Source organism: Pristiophorus japonicus, chromosome 15, assembly GCF_044704955.1.
Source record: "Pristiophorus japonicus isolate sPriJap1 chromosome 15, sPriJap1.hap1, whole genome shotgun sequence".
Lineage (NCBI taxonomy): Eukaryota > Metazoa > Chordata > Chondrichthyes > Pristiophoridae > Pristiophorus > Pristiophorus japonicus.
In genome coordinates this window covers 84636274-84655550 of record NC_091991.1, presented here as the reverse complement: position 1 = coordinate 84655550, position 19277 = coordinate 84636274, and the positions used below count along the sequence as shown (strand labels likewise).

General features: G+C 46.4%; 1 protein-coding gene across 2 annotated transcripts in view; it reads right to left on the bottom strand.

The window, feature by feature from the left end:
- The window catches only part of LOC139280886 (E3 ubiquitin-protein ligase TRIM33-like), a 150477-nt gene that overhangs the window by 38817 nt on the left and 92383 nt on the right, over positions 1–19277 (bottom strand). For both annotated transcript variants that reach the window (XM_070900672.1, XM_070900673.1), the window contains exons 5-8: positions 8437–8553; positions 7197–7311; positions 6163–6309; positions 1697–1814 (exon numbers count right to left, since the gene is read on the bottom strand). In XM_070900672.1, coding sequence (XP_070756773.1) covers positions 1697–1814; positions 6163–6309; positions 7197–7311; positions 8437–8553 — 497 coding nt within the window. The remainder of the gene's footprint in view (positions 1–1696; positions 1815–6162; positions 6310–7196; positions 7312–8436; positions 8554–19277) is intronic.

Genomic DNA, 19277 nt, shown 5'->3' with positions numbered 1-19277 from the left:
AAAGCGAGGAGAGAGAAAAGCGAGGAGAGAGAAAAGCGAGGAGAGAGAAAAGCGAGGAGAGAGAAAAGCGAGAGAGAGAGAAAAGCGAGGAGAGAGAAAAGCGAGGAGAGAGAAAAGCGAGGAGAGAGAAAAGCGAGGAGAGAGAAAAGCGAGGAGAGAGAAAAGCGAGGAGAGAGAAAAGCGAGGAGAGAGAAAAGCGAGGAGAGAGAAAAGCGAGGAGAGAGAAAAGCGAGGAGAGAGAAAAGCGAGGAGAGAGAAAAGCGAGGAGAGAGAAAAGCGAGGAGAGAGAAAAGCGAGGAGAGAGAAAAGCGAGGAGAGAGAAAAGCGAGGAGAGAGAAAAGCGAGGAGAGAGAAAAGCGAGGAGAGAGAAAAGCGAGGAGAGAGAAAAGCGAGGAGAGAGAAAAGCGAGGAGAGAGAAAAGCGAGGAGAGAGAAAAGCGAGGAGAGAGAAAAGCGAGGAGAGAGAAAAGCGAGGAGAGAGAAAAGCGAGGAGAGAGAAAAGCGAGGAGAGAGAAAAGCGAGGAGAGAGAAAAGCGAGGAGAGAGAAAAGCGAGGAGAGAGAAAAGCGAGGAGAGAGAAAAGCGAGGAAGAGAGAAAAGCGAGGAGAGAGAAAGCGAGGAGAGAGAAGAGAGGAGAGAGGAGAGAGGAGAGAGGAGAGAGAAGAGAGGAGAGAGAGGAGAGAAGAGAGGAGAGAGAAGAGAGAGAAGAGAGAGAAGAGAGAGAAGAGAGGAGAGAGGAGAGAGGAGAGAGAAGAGAGGAGAGAGAAAAGAGGAGAGAGAAAAGAGGAGAGAGAAAAGAGGAGAGAGAAAAGAGGAGAGAGAGGAGAGGAGAGAGAGAGAGGAGAGAGAGAGAGGAGAGAGAGGAGAGGAGAGAGGAGAGAGGAGAGAGGAGAGAGGAGAGAGAAGAGAGGAGAGAGAAGAGAGAAGAGAAAAGAGAAAAGAGAAAAGAGAAAAGAGAAAAGAGAAAAGAGAAAAGAGAAAAGAGAAAAGAGAAAAGAGAAAAGAGAAAAGAGAAAAGAGAAAAGAGAAAAGAGAAAAGAGAAAAGAGAAAAAAGAGAGGAGAGAGAAGAGAGGAGAGAGAAGAGAGAAGGGAAGGGAAGGCCCCCCCCCCCAGCCTTCCCGAGTTGGAGGGAAGGGTTACGGAGAAACACCTCACTTCTGACTATGGTCCTTGTTCCAAAGCAATCGCTGTACGAACCCATGCGCTGTGTCACAATATACTCTACAAACTTAGCAACCAAGACACCTGAACATCGAAATATGCTGGAGTCTTTAGTCAGGCCAATTGGCCCACTGAGCTTTTGCTCACCTAACCTCAGCCCAACAAAGTGTCACCCTTTCAACTTTGACCTTTCAACCCTCAGCCCTCCAGAAACACTCCCACCTGCAACATCTAACTTTACATTGAACAGAGTCTCTATGATCCTGTGGTAGAATGTTCCAGACATAAAACACCATCTCTGTGAAGACGTTCCTGCTGAAACCAGATTAAAATGTCACTTTTCACCAGGTTACGTTTTATGCTTCTTGACAGAGGCCAACACAAATCAGGTATACTGACCTTGTGGCCTCAATTGGTGTCGAGCGAAGGTCAGTGCTCAAAGTTTACCCCTGAACGTTACACATACTGAAATAAAGTTCCCTTCCTCAACCATTTCCTGCAGGGGTGGAATCTCCATTCAGTTTGTATCAACTTACCCAAGTTGAGGACATTCTTGGCCCAGAAGGTTGGGTCGCAGTGAAATCGAACGGAACTGGTTGCAACTGGGGACGCGTCGCATCGTGCTCGGAGAATGTACCTCAGCTGAAACGTGATCTGCAATTGAAGGAGGCAAGAATGAAGAGTGGCAGGCCGATTTGGTGGGGGGAGGGAGGGGAGAAAAGGGCCACACATTGCAGAACGCACGTGTGCGCAATTCCACATGGCACCATCTCCATCTCTCATAAGAACATAAGAATTAGGAGCAGGAGTAGGCCATTCAGCCCCTCTACCTGATCTTCCACCTCAACACCTTCCTACACTGTCCCCATATCCCCCGATCCCTTAATATTCAAAAATCTATCGATTTCAGCCTTGAATATGCTCAACGACTGAGCATCCACAGCCCTCTGGGGTAGAGAATTCCAAAGATTCACCACCCTCCGAGTGAAGTAATTTCTCATCTCAGTACTAAATGGCCGACCCCCTTATTCTGAGACTGTGACCCCTGGTTCTAGACTCCCAGCCAGGGGAAACATCCTCCCTGCATCCACCTGGTCAAGCCCTGTAAGAATTTTGTATGTTTCAATGAGATCACCTCTCATTCTTCTAAACTCTAGAGAATATAGGCCTAGTCTACGCCATCTCTCCTCATAGGACAATCCCCCATCCCAGGAATTAGTCTGGTGAATCTTCGTTGCACTCCCTCTATGGCAAGTATATCCTTCCTTAGGTAAGGACATCAAAACTGTACACAATATCGAATATAAACTACAGATCAGTTAGTCTGACATCAACAGTTGGGAAAATGCTAGAATCTCTTATTATGGGTGTGGTAACAGGATACTTAAAAAATAATAATAGGAGTGGGTAGAGTCAACACAGATTTATGAAAGGGAAATCCTGTTTGACAAATCTATTAAGAGTTTATTGAGTTTGTAACTAGCAGAATAGGTAAGGGGGAACCAGTGGACATAGTGTATTTGGATTTTCAGAAGGCAGTCGATAACGTGCCACACAAGAGGTTATTAAACAAAATTCGGGCTCATGGGATTGGGGGGCAATATACTAGCATGGATTGAGGATTGGTTACTGGCCAGAAAACAGAGAGTAAGAATAAACGGGTCATTTTTAGGTTGGCAGGCTGTTACTAGTGGGGTACCGCAAGGATCAGTGCTTGGGCCTCAGCTATACACAATCTATATCAATGATTTGGATGAGGGGACCAAATGTAATGTATCCAAATTTGTTGATGATACAAAACTAGGTGGGAATGTAAGTTGTGAGAAGGATGCAAATAGACTTCAAGGGGATTTAGACAGGCTAAATGAGTGGACAAGAACATGGCAAATTGAATATAATGCGGAGAAATGTGAAGTTATCCACTTTGGTAGGAAAAATAGAAAAGCAGAGTATTTTTTTTTTAAATGGTGAGAGATTGGGGTATGTTGGTGTTCAGAGGGACCTGGGTGTCCTTGAACACAAATCACTGAAAGTTAACCTGCAGGTACAGCAAGCAATTAAGAAAGCAAATGGTATGTTGGTAGAGGATTAGAGTATGAGTAAATACGTCTTACTGCAATTATATAGGGCCCTGGTGAGACCACACCTGGAATATTGTGTACAGTTTTGGTTTCCTTACCTAAAGAAGGATATACTTGCAATAGAGGGAGTGCAATGAAGGTTCACCAGACCTATGAGAAGAGATTGAGTCGACTATGCCTATAATTCGAGTTTAGAAGAATGAAAGGTGATCTCATTGAAACATACAAAATTCTTGCAGGGCTTGATAGGGTAGATGCAGGGAGGATGTTTCCCCTGGCTGGGAGTCCAGAACCAGAGGTTGTCTCAGAATAAGGGGTCGGCCATTTAGGACTGAAATGAGGAGAAATGTCTTCACTCAGAGGATGGTGAATCTTTGGAATTCTCTACCCCAGAGGACTGTGGATGCTCAGTCGGTGAGTTTATTCAAGACCGAGATCGATAGATTTTTGGATATTAAGGGAATCAAGGAATATGGGGATGGTGCAGGAAAGTGGAGTTGAGGTAGATCAGCCATGCTCTTAATGAATGGAGGAGCAGGCTCGAGGGACCAAATGGCCTACTCCTGCTCCTGATTCTTATGTTCTAATGTTCCTATGCCTTCTGAAAATCCAAATACACCACATCCACTGGTTCCCCCAAATCTATTCTACTAGTCAAAAAACTCTGATTTCCATCTCATAAACTCTGTTGACTCTGCCAAATCCTATTATTATTTTCTAAGTGCCCTGTTACCACATCCTTAATAATAGATTCTAGCATTTTTCCTACTACTGATGTCAGGCTGGTCTGTTCCCCTGTTTTCTCTCTCCCTCCTTTCATAAATAGCGTGTATATTTGCTACCTTCCAATCAACAGGAACCGTTCTAGAGTCGATGGAATTTTGGAAGACGACAGCCAATGCAGCCACTATCTCTATAGCCACCTCTTTCAAAACCCTAGGATGTGGGCCATCAGGTCCAAGGGATTTATCAGCTTTCAGTCCCATTAATTTCCCCAATACTATATTTTTTTTACTAATACTGATTTCTTTCAGTTCCTCATTCTCACTGGACCCTTGGTACTCCAAGAGGTTTTGTGCGTCTTCTTCTGTGAAGACAGACACAAAGTATGCATTTAATTTCTCTGCCATTTCTATGATGAAGGAATGAGACAGGAATGAGACGAGGCAATGAGGCAGGAATGAGGCAATGAAGGAATGAGGCGAGGCGAGGCAAGGCAGGTTGGTTCCTCACAATACTGATCTAAAAAACTATCTTGTATACATTCCATGAATTTGTCCTCCACACCATTACTGCAAATTTGGTTTGCTCAGTCTATGTAGATTTAAGTCCCCCATGATTACCATTGTACCCTTGTTACATGTGCCTCTAATTTCCTGATTTAAACTCTGCCCTACATTACAACTACTGTTTGGGAGCTTAAAACAACTCCCACCACTGTTTACTGCCCCTTGCTGTTTCTTCGCTCGTGTGAAATAGAAGGGTGGAGGGGCGAGACGAGGGGCGAGACGAGGGGCGAGACGCACCGATGGTGCAGACAGAGGCCGACAGCTGTGCAGTCTATGTAGACCGTATGAGGGCTCCCCCTTGCTGCCTCAGCAGGTTTATCTTCCCTTTTTGCAGTCAAGGTGAAGGATGTTGGTGCTGGGGAATGGACTTCCCATCTCACGTACCCCCTATGCCAGCATCAAGTCCTCCGGCGTCAAGCAAAGCACAGCCAGAAGCAGAGTAAAGCTCCCTTTACTCTGCACCCAGCGTGACGATGTTTCCATTATCCACCATCCCGTGGCCTCTCCCAATAAGATTGGTGGTGAGTAAGGGATGAGTTTCCAACTACAGGCCTGTCCAGCGTAGGGTAGAAACATAGAAACAGAAACATAGAAAATAGGTGCAGGAATAGGCCATTCAATATGATCATGGCTGATCATGCAACTTCAGTACCCAATTCCTGCTTTCTCCATACTTCTTGATCCCTTTAGCCATAAGGGCCATATCCCTTTTGAAAATATTTAACGAACTGGCCTCAACAACTTTCTGTGGTAGAGAATTCCACAGGTTCACCACTCTCTGAGTGAAGAAGTTTCTCCTCATCTCGGTCCTAAATGGCTTACCCCTTATCCTTAGACTGTGACCCCTGTTTCTGGACTTCCCCAACATTGGGAACATTCTTCCTGCATCTAACCTGTCCAATCCCGTCAGAATTTTATATGTTTCTATCAGATTCCCTATCATTCTTCTAAAAGATGGTGGTGTAGTGGTTATGTTGCTGGACAAATAATCCAGAGAATGCAAGTTCAAATCCCACCATTGGAGTTGAACATTTTCATTACATTTTTTAAATCTAGAAATTTAAAAAATCTGGTATCACTAAAAGTGAGCATGAAGCTGTCAAGATGGTCGTAAAATCCCAACTGGTTCATTAATGTCCTTTAGGGATGGAAACCTGGCGTCCTTACCCGGTCTGGCCTATATGTGACTCTAGTCCCACACCAACATGGTTGGCTCTTAACTGCCCTGTGAAGTGGCACAGTAAGCCACTCGGTTGTATCGAACTGCCCAGTGATTCAAGACGGGTCATCACCACCTTCTCAAGGGCAACTAAGGATGGACAATAAATGCTGGCCTTACCAGCGACGCCTACAGCCAGAGAATGAATATGAAGAAAAGGACTGGATTGAGATTGGCCAAACTTCGAGCCAGCAGATTCGAGGCTGGATTCATCCCCCAATTCCCATCGAGTTCCCGCATCTCTACCACAGCATCAGGAAGGGAGCTGCAGTAATTGCCTCCGCACCTCTAGGCCAGGGAGAAGAAATCCACGCAGGATTCCTATTGGTTACCCAGTGACCTCCGCTGTGAGCTATGGAAGGGCTGACGTCCACAGTCACTGTTCTGGGTCCCAGACGTGCAGATCACCTTACCAGTCGTTTACTGTACAGCAGTGCCACGCTGCTGCGATTGGAGATGGCCCACTTGGCAAAGTTCATGACGTGCTCGACTTGTTTCGAGAGCCCAGAGATCTCGAGTTGCTGTTGGAGAAGTTTTGCTTGTCGGTCTTTGGTTACACTCTGCAGAGAAACCGAAGAAAATGGAGCCATTAAGAACACATTGCAAATCATCCCAGCGGGACCAGAGGCCTTAACATTACCATGGAGACAACATGATCTGTTCAGTCTGTGGTGAAATAAAGAATTTTTTATATTATTTCACAACCTCAGGATGTCCCAAAGGGCCCTTTACTCCAAGGATCATTAATTAACCCTTTCTCATTGCACAATACTAGATCTAAAATAGTCTGCCCACTAGTTGGTTCCTCACAATACTGATCTAGAAAACTATCTTGTATATATTCCATGAATTTGTCCTGCACACTATTACTGCAAATTTGGTTTGCCCAGTCTATCTATAGATTAAAGTCCCCCATGATTACTGTAGTACCCTTGATTACTGTAGTACCCTTGATTACTGTGCCAGTGAAGTACTTTTGAAGCGTAGTCGCTGTTGTAATGTAGAAAACACAGCAGCCAATTTACGCATAGCAAGGTCCCACATACAGCAATGAAATATCAGCCAGATATTTTGTTTTAGTGATGTTGATTGAGCGATAAATATTGGCCAGGATAATCGGAGAACTCCCCTGCTCATTTTGAACAGTGCCATGGGATCTTGTGTCCAGCCGAGGGGGCAGATTAACGTTTCATCTGAAAGACGGCACCTCCAACAGTGCAGCGCTCCTTCAGCACTGCACTGGAGCGTTGGCCTAGATTATGTGCTCAAGTCTCTGGAGTGAGACTTGAACTCACGAGGCGGAGAGGTTTCGGGAGAGAATTCCAGGGCTTAAGTAGACAGCTGAAGTAACGGCCGCAGATGGTGGGGCGAAGGGAGTGGGGGATGCACAAGAAGCCAGAATTGGAGGAGCAGAGTTTGTGGTGGACAGACAGACAGGATACCTCACCTCCAGCTGCTGCAACAAGGCTTTCCCTTTCTTGTTGATCTCAATCATTAGTGTGAAGACAGCCACTTTAATGTCCTGCTCGACTTTCTTACAGTTTTCATTTACTTCGTTAATCCTGCAACACAAGCACACTCATTGGATGGGCTTGTAGTTACGTAAAGAATGCTGCAACTTTATTGTTGATCGTCACACTTAGGATGGTCCAATCAAAGAAAAATCAGGAGATGCAACCAACCTTACATTTATAATGATATTATGTGGGGTGCATTCCATACAACAGCAACTTGCCTTTATCTAGCGCCTTTAACGTCCCAAGCAATGCTCACTTTAAGCTGCGTGGTCGTCGCGACCTCCTGCGGAGCCGGCTCACCGGCTTTCAAATACAAAAATGGGCTGCACAGCCCCTTAAAATAAAGTTAGAGGGAACATTGGTCCCAAAGCACTTCACAGGAGCATCATCAGACAAAAACAACACGCTACAATCGGCCAGGGTTGCTGCTCCCAATCGCAGGCGAGCGAGGGCTGCAGGAAGTGCATGTCTCTGCACAGCAGCTGAGGATATGATCGGGCTCGGTTCTGATGCCCCCCCGCGCCCCCTTCCCAATGCTTGAATACTCTCTCAGCATTTGCAAGGTAACTGGTGGGCTGCACACCTTTAGGGGGCATAAATCAATTGGAGGGGTGGGGGGGGTTGCCGGAAAGGACCAGAATGTTGTTTGTGATTTACCATAGGGGGTCATGTTAATCTTGCCAACCATTGCCTAGCGGTTTCTCCAGCCCATAATTACCATTTAACTCATTCACTATTTTCTTCCCCTTTATTTATATTTCGTTCAGATTATCTTTGAACCATTTTTCTCGCCCATTTTGAACCCCGAGCTTCCTGACGCCCAAACAACCCTCACTCCAGACTTTGGGGCGTGTGTGGGGGTCTTGGGGAGCGAGAGAGGGTCTCGAGGAGTGAGAAGGAGCCCCCATAGTGCGTGGGGGCCCCAGGGTATGCGAGGCCCTGTCCCAAATGGGGCTCCATCAAGCCTATGCTTGGCATGTATCTCAATACAGGACCAGGGTGTAGTTGCACAGTGAGGAACAGTGAGCCAGTGTAGTAGCTTCACAGAATCAGTGCCACAACTTCTCCATTTAAAAAAAAATAAAAGTGATCTGTAAATGCACAAAAGATTTGATGTGAGGGAGTGAGATGAACAAGTGTGGGGATCACTCCCACCGCAGCACACGGTACCTGTTCTGGATCTGAGTGGCTGTATACTGGATATAGTTTCGCTTCTCCTGAAGTTTGGCAGTCAGTGTATCGATGATGACCTTCTGGTGGTTAAAGGCCTCTTCGAGAAACTGGTACCTACAGACACAACAGATTCAGAGATGACAGCTATACTGTACTTCCCGAATAACACCAAGAACTCCCATGCAGTATCAGAACCTCACAGCTCAGAAACAGACCACTCGGCCCAACTGATCTCTGCCAATATTTATGCTCCACACCTGCCTCCTCCCACATGACTTCATCAAACCTGATTAGCACATTAAATAGATCAATAGGACTTGTGAAAAGGGGACTGCGAGTTGTTGGGGGGGGGGGGGGGTGCAGACAGTGGGTGGACTGCAGGGCACACAGTGTGGGCAGACCGCAGGGGATGCGAATGAGATCACGATGGAGCTAGACTGTATTGGTTCTCTTGGTGCATTGGTGAAGAGGTGTTGGGTAGTGCAGTGGGAAAGAAAGAAAGACTTGCATTTATATAATGCCTTTCACGACCACCGGACGTCTGAAAGTGCTTTACAGGCAATGAATTGTAGTGTAGTCACTGTTGTAATGTAGCCAATTTGCACACAGCAAGCTCCCAGAAACAGCAATGTGGTAATGACCAGTTAATCTGTTTTTGTTTTGATTGAGGGATAAATATTAGCCAGGACACCGAGGATATCTCCCTGCTCTTCTTCAAAATAATGACATGGGATCTTTTAGGTCCACCTGAGGGGGCAGACGGGGCCTCGGATTAATGTCTCATCTGAAAGACGTACCTCCGACAGTGCAGCACTCCCTCAGTACTGTACTGGAGTGTCAACCTAGATTTATGTGCTCAAGTCTCTGGAGAGGGACTTGAACCCCCAACCTTCTGACTCAGAGGCGAGAGTGCTGCCCACGAAGCCACGGCTGACACTGGGAAGATCAGAAGCACCCCCCCCACCAGTATAAGTCAGTGCAGCTGAAACAAGTCAGGGGCCTGCTTGGCTTTACAAAGTGCCTGAGGAGCCCAGCATGGTCCAAAGTGGGCACACAACATGAAGGGCGCTGGGAGCCAATGTGTGAGGCTCATTCGGCCCGGTTCTAATAACAAAATTAGGCAGAAAGCCCATCATGTGACTGCAGCATTGCTGCAGTTAGAACAGGCATTGAATGGGAAGACTTTAATTTTTTTTTTAACAACAGGCCCCTAGTACCCGAGCCTTTGCCCCTCACCAGTCCCGTCCCAAGACACCGAAAAGGCAGGCAGCAGCCCTTTACCGGCTGCTGCCAGAGATTCCCAAGCAACGCACCTGGAGTAAGCTACTCAAACACGCTGGCTCGGATTATTGGGCGAGGTCCCCTCACAGGTGCCCACACTGGCAACGATCACTCGAATCGCCTCAGGGTAGATGGGGAGAAGACAGAATGGTGTCGGGGTGAGAGTGGAGAAAAAGGCCACGAGAAATGCCTTCTTATTGAGAGCTGATGCGGTACCTCTGAAACGGATGGCATCCCCAGTCTGAAACAGGAACTCGCCTCCCAGTGTTTTGGAACGGGGCTGAAGTATTCCACAAGAAGAGCAATGTGCTTTCCTTCTAAGCGAGGAGCTCACAGCAAATATTGGTTATCTCCCGAGAATTGGCACAGTGCTGAGGTACGGGAACTCAGCTAACAAGGAAGAGAAAGCTGCAGGGGGCAGATTGTTCTGATCCCCTGCCTGGCCACAGAGAATGCAGGACATAGCGGGCAAGGACAGGCTCACAGTCAGAGCAGAACCTGTAAAAATGTTCAGTCCACTTACAAAAAGGTCATACAATTAATGACCCAACACAAAGACAGAAGCTCACAGCTGCAATCTTCTCTCTGGGTTCATCAGCCCTTTACAAACTACCCAAGATTTGATTCCGTGCTCAGTGAGCCTATCTTAGTCTCTCAGATTCAGACCGATACCTTCTCACCAGGCTTATTACAGTAAGTTTTATTCAGGGAACATTCACACTTAATCCACTTAAATTTCTTGTGCAATAATTTAATTAGTCACTCCAACTTCCTCCCAGCATCAATGACAAACTTGTACACACCAATACTGTACCCCAGTGTTAGTGACAGACCTGTACCCACCAGTACCACACCCCAGTGTTAGTGACAGACCTGTACCCACCAGTATTGTACCCTAATGCTATACAGTGACAGGAATGTACCGACCAGTACTGTACCCCAGTACACAGACAGACCTGTACCCATCAGCACTGTACCCTAATGCTACACAGTCACAGACCTGTGCCCACAAATACTGTACCCCAGCATTAATAAAGGGCCTGTACCCACCTATACTATACCCCAATGTTAGTGATAGACCGGTTACACCAGTACTGTACCATAATGCTATACAACAGGCCTGTACCCACCAGTACTGTACCCCAGTGTTATACAATGACCGACCTGCACCCACCAGTACTGTACTAGTGTAACACACCTGTGCCCAGCAGTACTGTACCTCTGTTACATACCTATATCCACCAGTACTGTACCCCAGTGTTATACAGTGACAGACCTGCACCCACGAGTACTGTTACTCTGCTATACAGTGACAGGAACGTACCCACCAGTAGCAAGAGGAGTTGAGTGTAGGAGCAGGGAGGTCTTACTGCAGTTGTACAGGGCCTTGGTGAGGCCACACCTTGAATATTGTGTAAAGCTTTGGTCTCCTAATCTGAGGAAGGACATTCTTGCTATTGAGGGAGTGCAGCGAAGGTTCACCAGACTGATTCCCGGGATGGCAGGACTGACATATGAAGAAAGACTGGATCGACTAGGCTTATATTTACTGGAATTTAGAAGAATGAGGGGGGATCTCATAGAAACATAAAATTCTGATGGGATTGGACAGGTTAGATGCAGGAAGAATGTTCCCGATGCTGGGGAAGTCCAGAACTAGGGCTAACAGTCTAAGGATAAGGGGTAAGCCATTTAAGACCGAGATGAGGAGAAACTTCTTTACTGAGAATTGTGAACCTGTGGAATTCTCTACCACAGAAAGTTGTTGAGGCCAGTTCGTTAGATATATTCAAAAGGGAGTTAGATGTGGCCCTTATGGCTAAAGGGATCAAGGGGTATGGAGAGAAAGCAGGATTGGGGTACTGAAGTTGCATGATCAGTCATGATCATATTGAATGGTGGTGCAGGCTCGAAGTTGAGAATGGCCTACTCCTGCACCTATTTTCTATGTTTCTAGTACTGTAGCCCACTGCTATAGTGAGAGACCTGTACCCACTAGTACTGTACCCCAGCATTAGTGACAGGCCTGTACCACCGGTACTGTATCCCAGTGTTAGTAACAGACCTGTACCCATCAGTACTGTACCCCAGAAATAGATGACGAGGTCCAACACCGCCTCCAGTGCATCAGCGCAGCCTTCAGTCGCCTGAGGAAGAGTATTTTTGAAGACCAGGATCTCAAATCTGGCTCCAAGCTTATGGTCTTACAGGGCTGCAGTGATACCCGCCCTCCTACATGGCTGAGAGATGTGGACCATAATACAGTAGACACTGCAAAGTGCTGGAGAAATACCACCTACGCGGCCTCCACAAGATCCTGCAAATCCACTGGAAGGATAGACACACCAAAGTCAGTTTTCTTGATCAGGCCAACATCCAAGCACTGACCACACTCGACCAGCTGCGTTAGGCAGGCCACATCGTCCACATGCCCGACATGAGACTCCCAAAGCAACCACTCTATTCGGCATTTCTACATGGCAAGCAAGCCCCAAGTGGGCAGAGGAAACATTTCAAGGGCACCCTCAAAGCCTCCTTAATAAAATGCAGATCCCCACCGGCACCTGGGAGTCTCTGGCCAAACACCGCCGAGTCGAGGAAGAGCATCCGGGAGGGCACTGAGCACCTCAAGTCTCGTCACCGAGAGCATGCAGAAAACAAACGCAGGCAGCGGAAGGAGTGTGCAGCAAACCAGACTCCCCACCCACCCTTTCCTTCAACCACTGTCTGTCTTACTTGTGACAGAGACTGTAATTCCTGTATTGGACTGTAGAGTCACCTGACAACTCATTTTGAGTGGAAGCAAGTCTTCCTCGATTTCGAGCGACTGCCTATGATGACTCCACCATTAGTGACAGACCTGTACCTACCAGTACTGTATCCTAATGCTATAAGTGACAGGAATGTAACCACCAGTACTGTACCCCAGTGTTATAGTGACAGACCTGTACCCACCAGTACTGTACCCCAGTGTTATACAGGGACAGACCTGTACCCACCAGTACTGTAAATATAAGAAACACAAGAACTAGGTGCAGGAGAAGTAGGCCATTTGACCCCTCGAGCCTGCTCCCCCATTTAATTAGATCATGACTGATCTGATCATGGACTCAGTTCCACTTCCCTGCCCACTCCCCATAACCCTCAAAAAGCTGTCTATCTCGACCTTAAATATATTCAATGACCCAACCTCCCCAGCTCTGAGGCAGCGAATTCCACAGATTCACAACCCTCAGAAGAAATTTCCCCTCATCTCAGTTTTAAATGGGCAGCCCCTTATTCTGAGACTATGCCCCCTAATTTTAGTTTCCCCTATGAGTGGAAATATCCTCTCTGCATCCAACTTGTCGAGCCCTCTCATTATCTTATATGTTTTCTGTTATACTCATAATAGTACTGTGTGTAATGAGTAAGTGACCTTAGCTCCTTTATTAACGTTCCAGAGTGCAGGTACCTCGTGGGTGGCCTGCTTATATACTGTGCTCAAAAGGGATGCTGGGATCCCTTGGGACTCCAACAGGTGGGCCCTCTGGTGGTCAGGTGTAATGCAAGTTACAAAGGGTTAAATACATAACATTTTCTGTGTAGTCCCAACCTACTCAATCTATCTTCATAAGTCAACCCCCTCTTCTCCGGAATCAACCTAGTGAACCTTCTCTGAACAGCCTACAATGCAAGTGTATCCTTCCTTAAATACGGGGACCAAAACTGCAGACAGAACTCTAGGTGTGGCCTCACCAATACTCTGTACAGTTGCAGCAGGACTTCTCTGCTTTTATACTCGATCCCCCAATAAAGGCCAACATTCCATTTGCCTTCCTGATTACTTCTTGTACCTGCATACTCACTTTTGTAGTTCATGAACAAGGACACCCAGGTCCCTCTGTACTGCAGCACACTGCAATTTTTCTCCATTTAAATTATAATTTGCTTTTCTATTATTTCTGCCAAAGTGGATAACCTCACATTTTCCCACATTATACTCCATTTGCCAAATTTTTGCCCACTCACTTAGCCTCTCTATGGCCCCAAGTTTCCACATGATTTGCTCCTGATTTTTTTAGGAGCAACTGGTGTAGAACGGAGTATGTTAGAAATCGGAATTCTCCACATTTAGTTTGCTCCAGTTCTAGTCAGGTAGAACAGTTTCACTTTGGAACAGAATTTTTTTTTTCAAAAGGGGGCATGACCGGCCACTTACGCTTGATTTCAAAGTTTCGTGAGTGAAAACTTATTCCAAACTAACTTAGAATGGAGTAAGTGAAGATTTTTGTACGCTCAAAAAAACCTTGTCTACACTTTAGAAAATCAGGCGTAGGGAATGGTGGCGGGGGGGGTGGGTGTTTAAAGGGAAGTTTACAAACATTAAACACTTCAGTTTTACAAATAATGAGCCATCATCAATAATAAATGATAAATACATCAATAAATCAACCAAAAAAAAATAAGAAATAATTTTTTTTTTTAAATCAATAAAACATTTTCTACTTACCGACTGCAGCACCGGGAGCCCTCCAACAGCGAGCCCGTCCCCAGCACCAGATTTACAGGTAGGTGGTGTTGGGCCGGGTCGGGTCGGGGGGGAGAGAGGGAGCAGGAGGTCAGGTCGGGTCGGATCCAGTCCGGAGGCTGGGGGGTGGGGGGGGGGGCGGGTGTCGGGTCCGGTCCGGAGGCGGGGAGCAGGAGTCGAGTCGGGTCGGGAGGAAGCAGGAGCTGGCCGTGGGAGGAGCCTTATTCACGCAGCCCCAGTGAGGCCATTGGGCCAGGGCTAGGGGCTGCGTGCTTCGGGCCCCTCCCACAGTTTCGGGCGCCTGGAGCTACTGCACTTGCGTGCCCACTGTAGCGCGCATGTGCAGAGGTCCCAGCACTGTTTTCGGCGCAGGGTCCTAGCTCTGCCCCCTACAGCTCCTGCTGCGCTGTGCCGAGGGCCAGAGGACCTGCAGGGAGATGGAGAATCTGGAGGGTTTTTTTAGGCGCACTTTGTGGCGCGAAAAACGGGCGTCCAGGTCGGGACTGCGCCGTTCTAGGCGCGGCTCGAAACTTGGGCCCTATATCTCTGCAGATTTTGTGTCCTCACAATTTGCTTTCCCATCCATATAGAAACATAGAAACATAGAAAATAGGTGCAGGAGCAGGCCATTCAGCCCTTCTAGCCTGCACCGCCATTCAACGAGTTCATGGCTGAACATGAAACTTCAGTACCCACTTCCTGCTTTCTCGCCATACCCCTTGATCCCCCGAGTAGTAAGGACTTCATCTAACTCCCTTTTGAATATATTTAGTGAATTGGCCTCAACTACTTCCTGTGGTAGAGAATTCCACAGGTTCACCACTCTCTGGGTGAAGAAGTTTCTCCTTATCTCGGTCCTAAATGGCTTACCCCTTATCCTTAGACTGTGACCCCTGGTTCTGGATTTCCCCAACATTGGGAACATTCTTCCTGCATCCAACCTGTCCAAACCCGTCAGAATCTTAAACGTTTCTATGAGGTCCCCTCTCACTCTTCTGAACTCCAGTGAATACAAGTCCAGTTGATTCAGTCTTTCTTGATAGGTCAGTCCCACCATCCCGGGAATCAGTCTGGTGAATCTTCGCTGCACTCCCTCAACAGCAAGTATGTCCTTCCTCAAGTTAGGAGACCAAAACTGTACACAATACTCCAGGTGTGGCCTCACCAAGGCCCTGTACAACTGTAGCAACACCTCCCTGCCCCTGTACTCAAATCCCCTCGCTATGAAGGCCAACATGCCATTTGCTTTCTTAACCGACTGCTGTACCTGCATGCCAACCTTCAATGACTGATGTACCATGACACCCAGGTCTCGTTGCACCTTCCCTTTTCCTAATCTGTCACCATTTAGATAATAGTCTGTCTCTCTGTTTTTACCACCAAAGTGGATAACCTCACATTTATCCACATTATACTTCATCTGCCACGCATTTGCCCACTCACCTAACCTATCCAAGTCACTCTGTAGCCTCATAGCATCCTCCTCGCAGCTCACACTGCCACCCAACTTAGTGTCATCCGCAAATTTGGAGATACTACATTTAATCCCTTCGTCTAAATCATTAATGTATAATGTAAACAGCTGGGGCCCCAGCACAGAACCCTGCGGTACCCCACTAGTCACTGCCTGCCATTCCGAAAAGTACCCATTTACTCCTACTCTTTGCTTCCTGTCTGACAACCAGTTCTCAATCCACGTCAGCACACTACCCCCAATCCCATGTGCTTTAACTTTGCACATTAATCTCCTGTGTGGGACCTTGTCGAAAGCCTTCTGAAAGTCCAAATATACCACATCAACTGGTACTCCTTTGTCCACTTTATTGGAAACATCCTCAAAAAATTCCAGAAGATTTGTCAAGCATGATCTCCCTTTTACAAATCCATGCTGACTTGGACCTATCATGTCACCATTTTCCAAATGCGCTGCTATGACATCCTTAATAATTGATTCCATCATTTTACCCACTACTGAGGTCAGGCTGACCGGTCTATAATTCCCTGCTTTCTCTCTCCCTCCTTTTTTAAAAAGTGGGGTTACATTGGCTACCCTCCACTCGATAGGAACTGATCCAGAGTCAATGGAATGTTGGAAAATGACTGTCAATGCATCCGCTATTTCCAAGGCCACCTCCTTAAGTACTCTGGGATGCAGTCCATCAGGCCCTGGGGATTTATCGGCCTTCAATCCCATCAATTTCCCCAACACAATTTCCCGACTAATAAAGATTTCCCTCAGTTCCTCCTCCTTAATAGACCCTCTGACCACTTTTATATCCGGAAGGTTGTTTGTGTCCTCCTTAGTGAATACTGAACCAAAGTACTTGTTCAATTGGTCTGCCATTTCTTTGTTCCCCGTTATGACTTCCCCTGATTCTGACTGCAGGGGACCTACGTTTGTCTTTACTAACCTCTTTCTCTTTACATACCTATAGAAACTTTTGCAATCCGCCTTAATGTTCCCTGCAAGCTTCTTCTCGTACTCCATTTTCCCAACCCTAATCAAACCCTTTGTCCTCCTCTGCTGAGTTCTAAATTTCTCCCAGTCCCCAGGTTCGCTGCTATTTCTGGCCAATTTGTATGCCACTTCCTTGGCTTTAATACTATCCCTGATTTCCCTAGATAGCCACGGTTGAGCCACCTTCCCTTTTTTATTTTTACAAATATCCATATTTGTATCATCAGCAAACTTGGCAACATAACACTTGGTCCCTTCATCCAAATCATTAATATAGATTGTAAATAATCGAGGCTCCAGCACCAATCCCTGCAGCACCCCACTAGTTACTGTTTGCCAACCAGAAAATGACCCATTTATCCCGACTCTGTTTTCTGTTAGTTAGCCAATCCTCAATCCATGCTAATATATTACCCCAACCCTGTGGACTTTTATCTTGTGCAGTAACCTTTTATGTGGCACCTTATCAAATGCCTGCTGGAAATCCAAATACATCACATCCACTGGTTCCCCCTTATCCACTCTACTCGTTATATCCTCAAAGAACTCCAGCAAATTTGTCAAACATGAATAACCTTTCATACAACCATGCTTGATTGAATTAGGCTTTTCCAAATGTCCCACTACTGCTTCCTTAATAATGGACTCCAGCATTTTCCCAACGACAGATGTTAGGCTAACTGGTCGATAGTTTCCTGCTTTTTGTCGTCTCCTTTTTTAAATAGGGGCGTTACATTTGTGATTTTCCAATCCTCTGGGACCCCCCCAGAATCCAAGGATTTTTGGTAGATTACAACCAATGCATCCACTATCTCTGCAGCCCCTTCTTTTAAGACCCTAGGATGTAAACCATCAGGTCCAGGGGACTTGTTCGCCTTTAGTCCCATTATTTTACGAGTACTACTTCTTTAGGTAATAGTGATTGTATCAAGTTCCTCCCCTCCATATAAGCTCCTTGATTATCCCCTACTGGGATGTTTTTAGAGTCTTCTACTGTGACGACTGATAAAATATTTGTTCAAAGTCTGCCATTTCCCTGTTCACCATTATTAATTCCTCAGTCTGATCCTCTAGGGGACCAAGATTTACTTTAGCTACTCTTTTCCTTTTTATGTACCTGCAGAAACTCTTACTATCTGTTTTTATATTTTGTGCTAGTTTACTTTCATAAATTTATCGTCCCTCTCTATCATTTATTTAGTCATTCTCTGCTGGCTTTTTAAAGTTTCCCAATCCTCTGGCCTCCCACTAGTCTTGGCCACATTGTATGTCCTTGTTTTCAAATTTGACACCATCCCTTATTTCTTTAGTTAGTCACAGATGGCTATCCCGTCTCTTAGTCTTTCCTTCTCATTTGGATATATTTTTGTTGAGAGTTATGAAATATCTCCTTAAATGTCTGCCACTGCTCATCAACCGTCCCACTCTTTGGGGCCAAATTTCGGCCCGAGTTGCTCCTGTTTTTTTGGAGCAACTGGTTTAGAATGGAGTATCTTAGAAATTGCAATTCTCAACATTTAGTTTGCTCCAGTTCTAGTCAGTTAGAACAGTTTCAGTTTGGACTGTCCGACCACTTACGCCCGTTTTGAAAGTTTAGGCAGTGAAAACTTACTCCATTCTAAGTTAGTTTGAAGTAAGTGTAGATTTTTGTACGCTCAGAAAAACTTTGCCTACACTTACAAAATCAGGCGTAGGTTACAAATCAGACGTAGGGAATGGGGGTTTAAAAGGGAAGTTTACAAACATTAAACACTTCAGTTTTACAAATAAAGGGCCATCAATCAATAAATCAACCAATAAAATCAATCAAAAAAAAATTTTTTTTTTTTTTTTAAATCAATAAAACAAAACATTTTCTACTTACTGACTGCAGCAACGGGAGCCCTCCAACATGGTGTTGGGACGGGCCCCCCCCCCAAAGTGTGTGTGTCAGTGTCTCTAGCTGTCTGTGTGTGTATTTCGGGGAGGAGGGGAGGAGAAGGAGGAGGAGGGAGAGAGAGAGAGAGAGAGAGAGAAAGGGAGGGGTGGGGGGGGAAAGAGGAGAGAGAGAGAGAGAGAGAGAGAGAGAGAGAGAGAGAGAGAGAGAGAGAGAGAGAGAGAGAGAGAAAAAAAAAGAGAAGTGGGGGGAGGAGAAAGAGAAAGAGAAGGGGGGTAGGAGAAAGAGAAAGAGAAGGGGGGGAGGAGAAAGAGAAAGAGAAGGGGGGGAGGAGAAAGAGAAAGAGAAGGGGGGGGAGGAGAAAGAGAAAGAGAAGGGGGGAGGAGAAAGAGAAAGAGAAGGGGGGAGGAGAAAGAGAAGAGAAGGGGGGGAGGAGAAAGAGAAAGAGAAGGGGGGGAGGAGAAAGAGAAAGAGAAGGGGGGGAGGAGAAAGAGAAAGAGAAGGGGGGGGGAGAAGAGAAAGAGAAGAGAGGGGGGAGAGGAGGGATAAAGAGAAAGAGGGGGGGTAGAGAAGGGGGGGAAGGAGAGAGAGAGAAGGGGGGGAGGAGGAGTTGAGAGGGGGGGGTGGCTGGAGATTGTGTAGGAGGGGGGGGTTGGTGGTGTTTGTGTTGGGGGGGGTTGGTAGTTTGTGTTGGGGGGGGTTGGTGTTGTAGA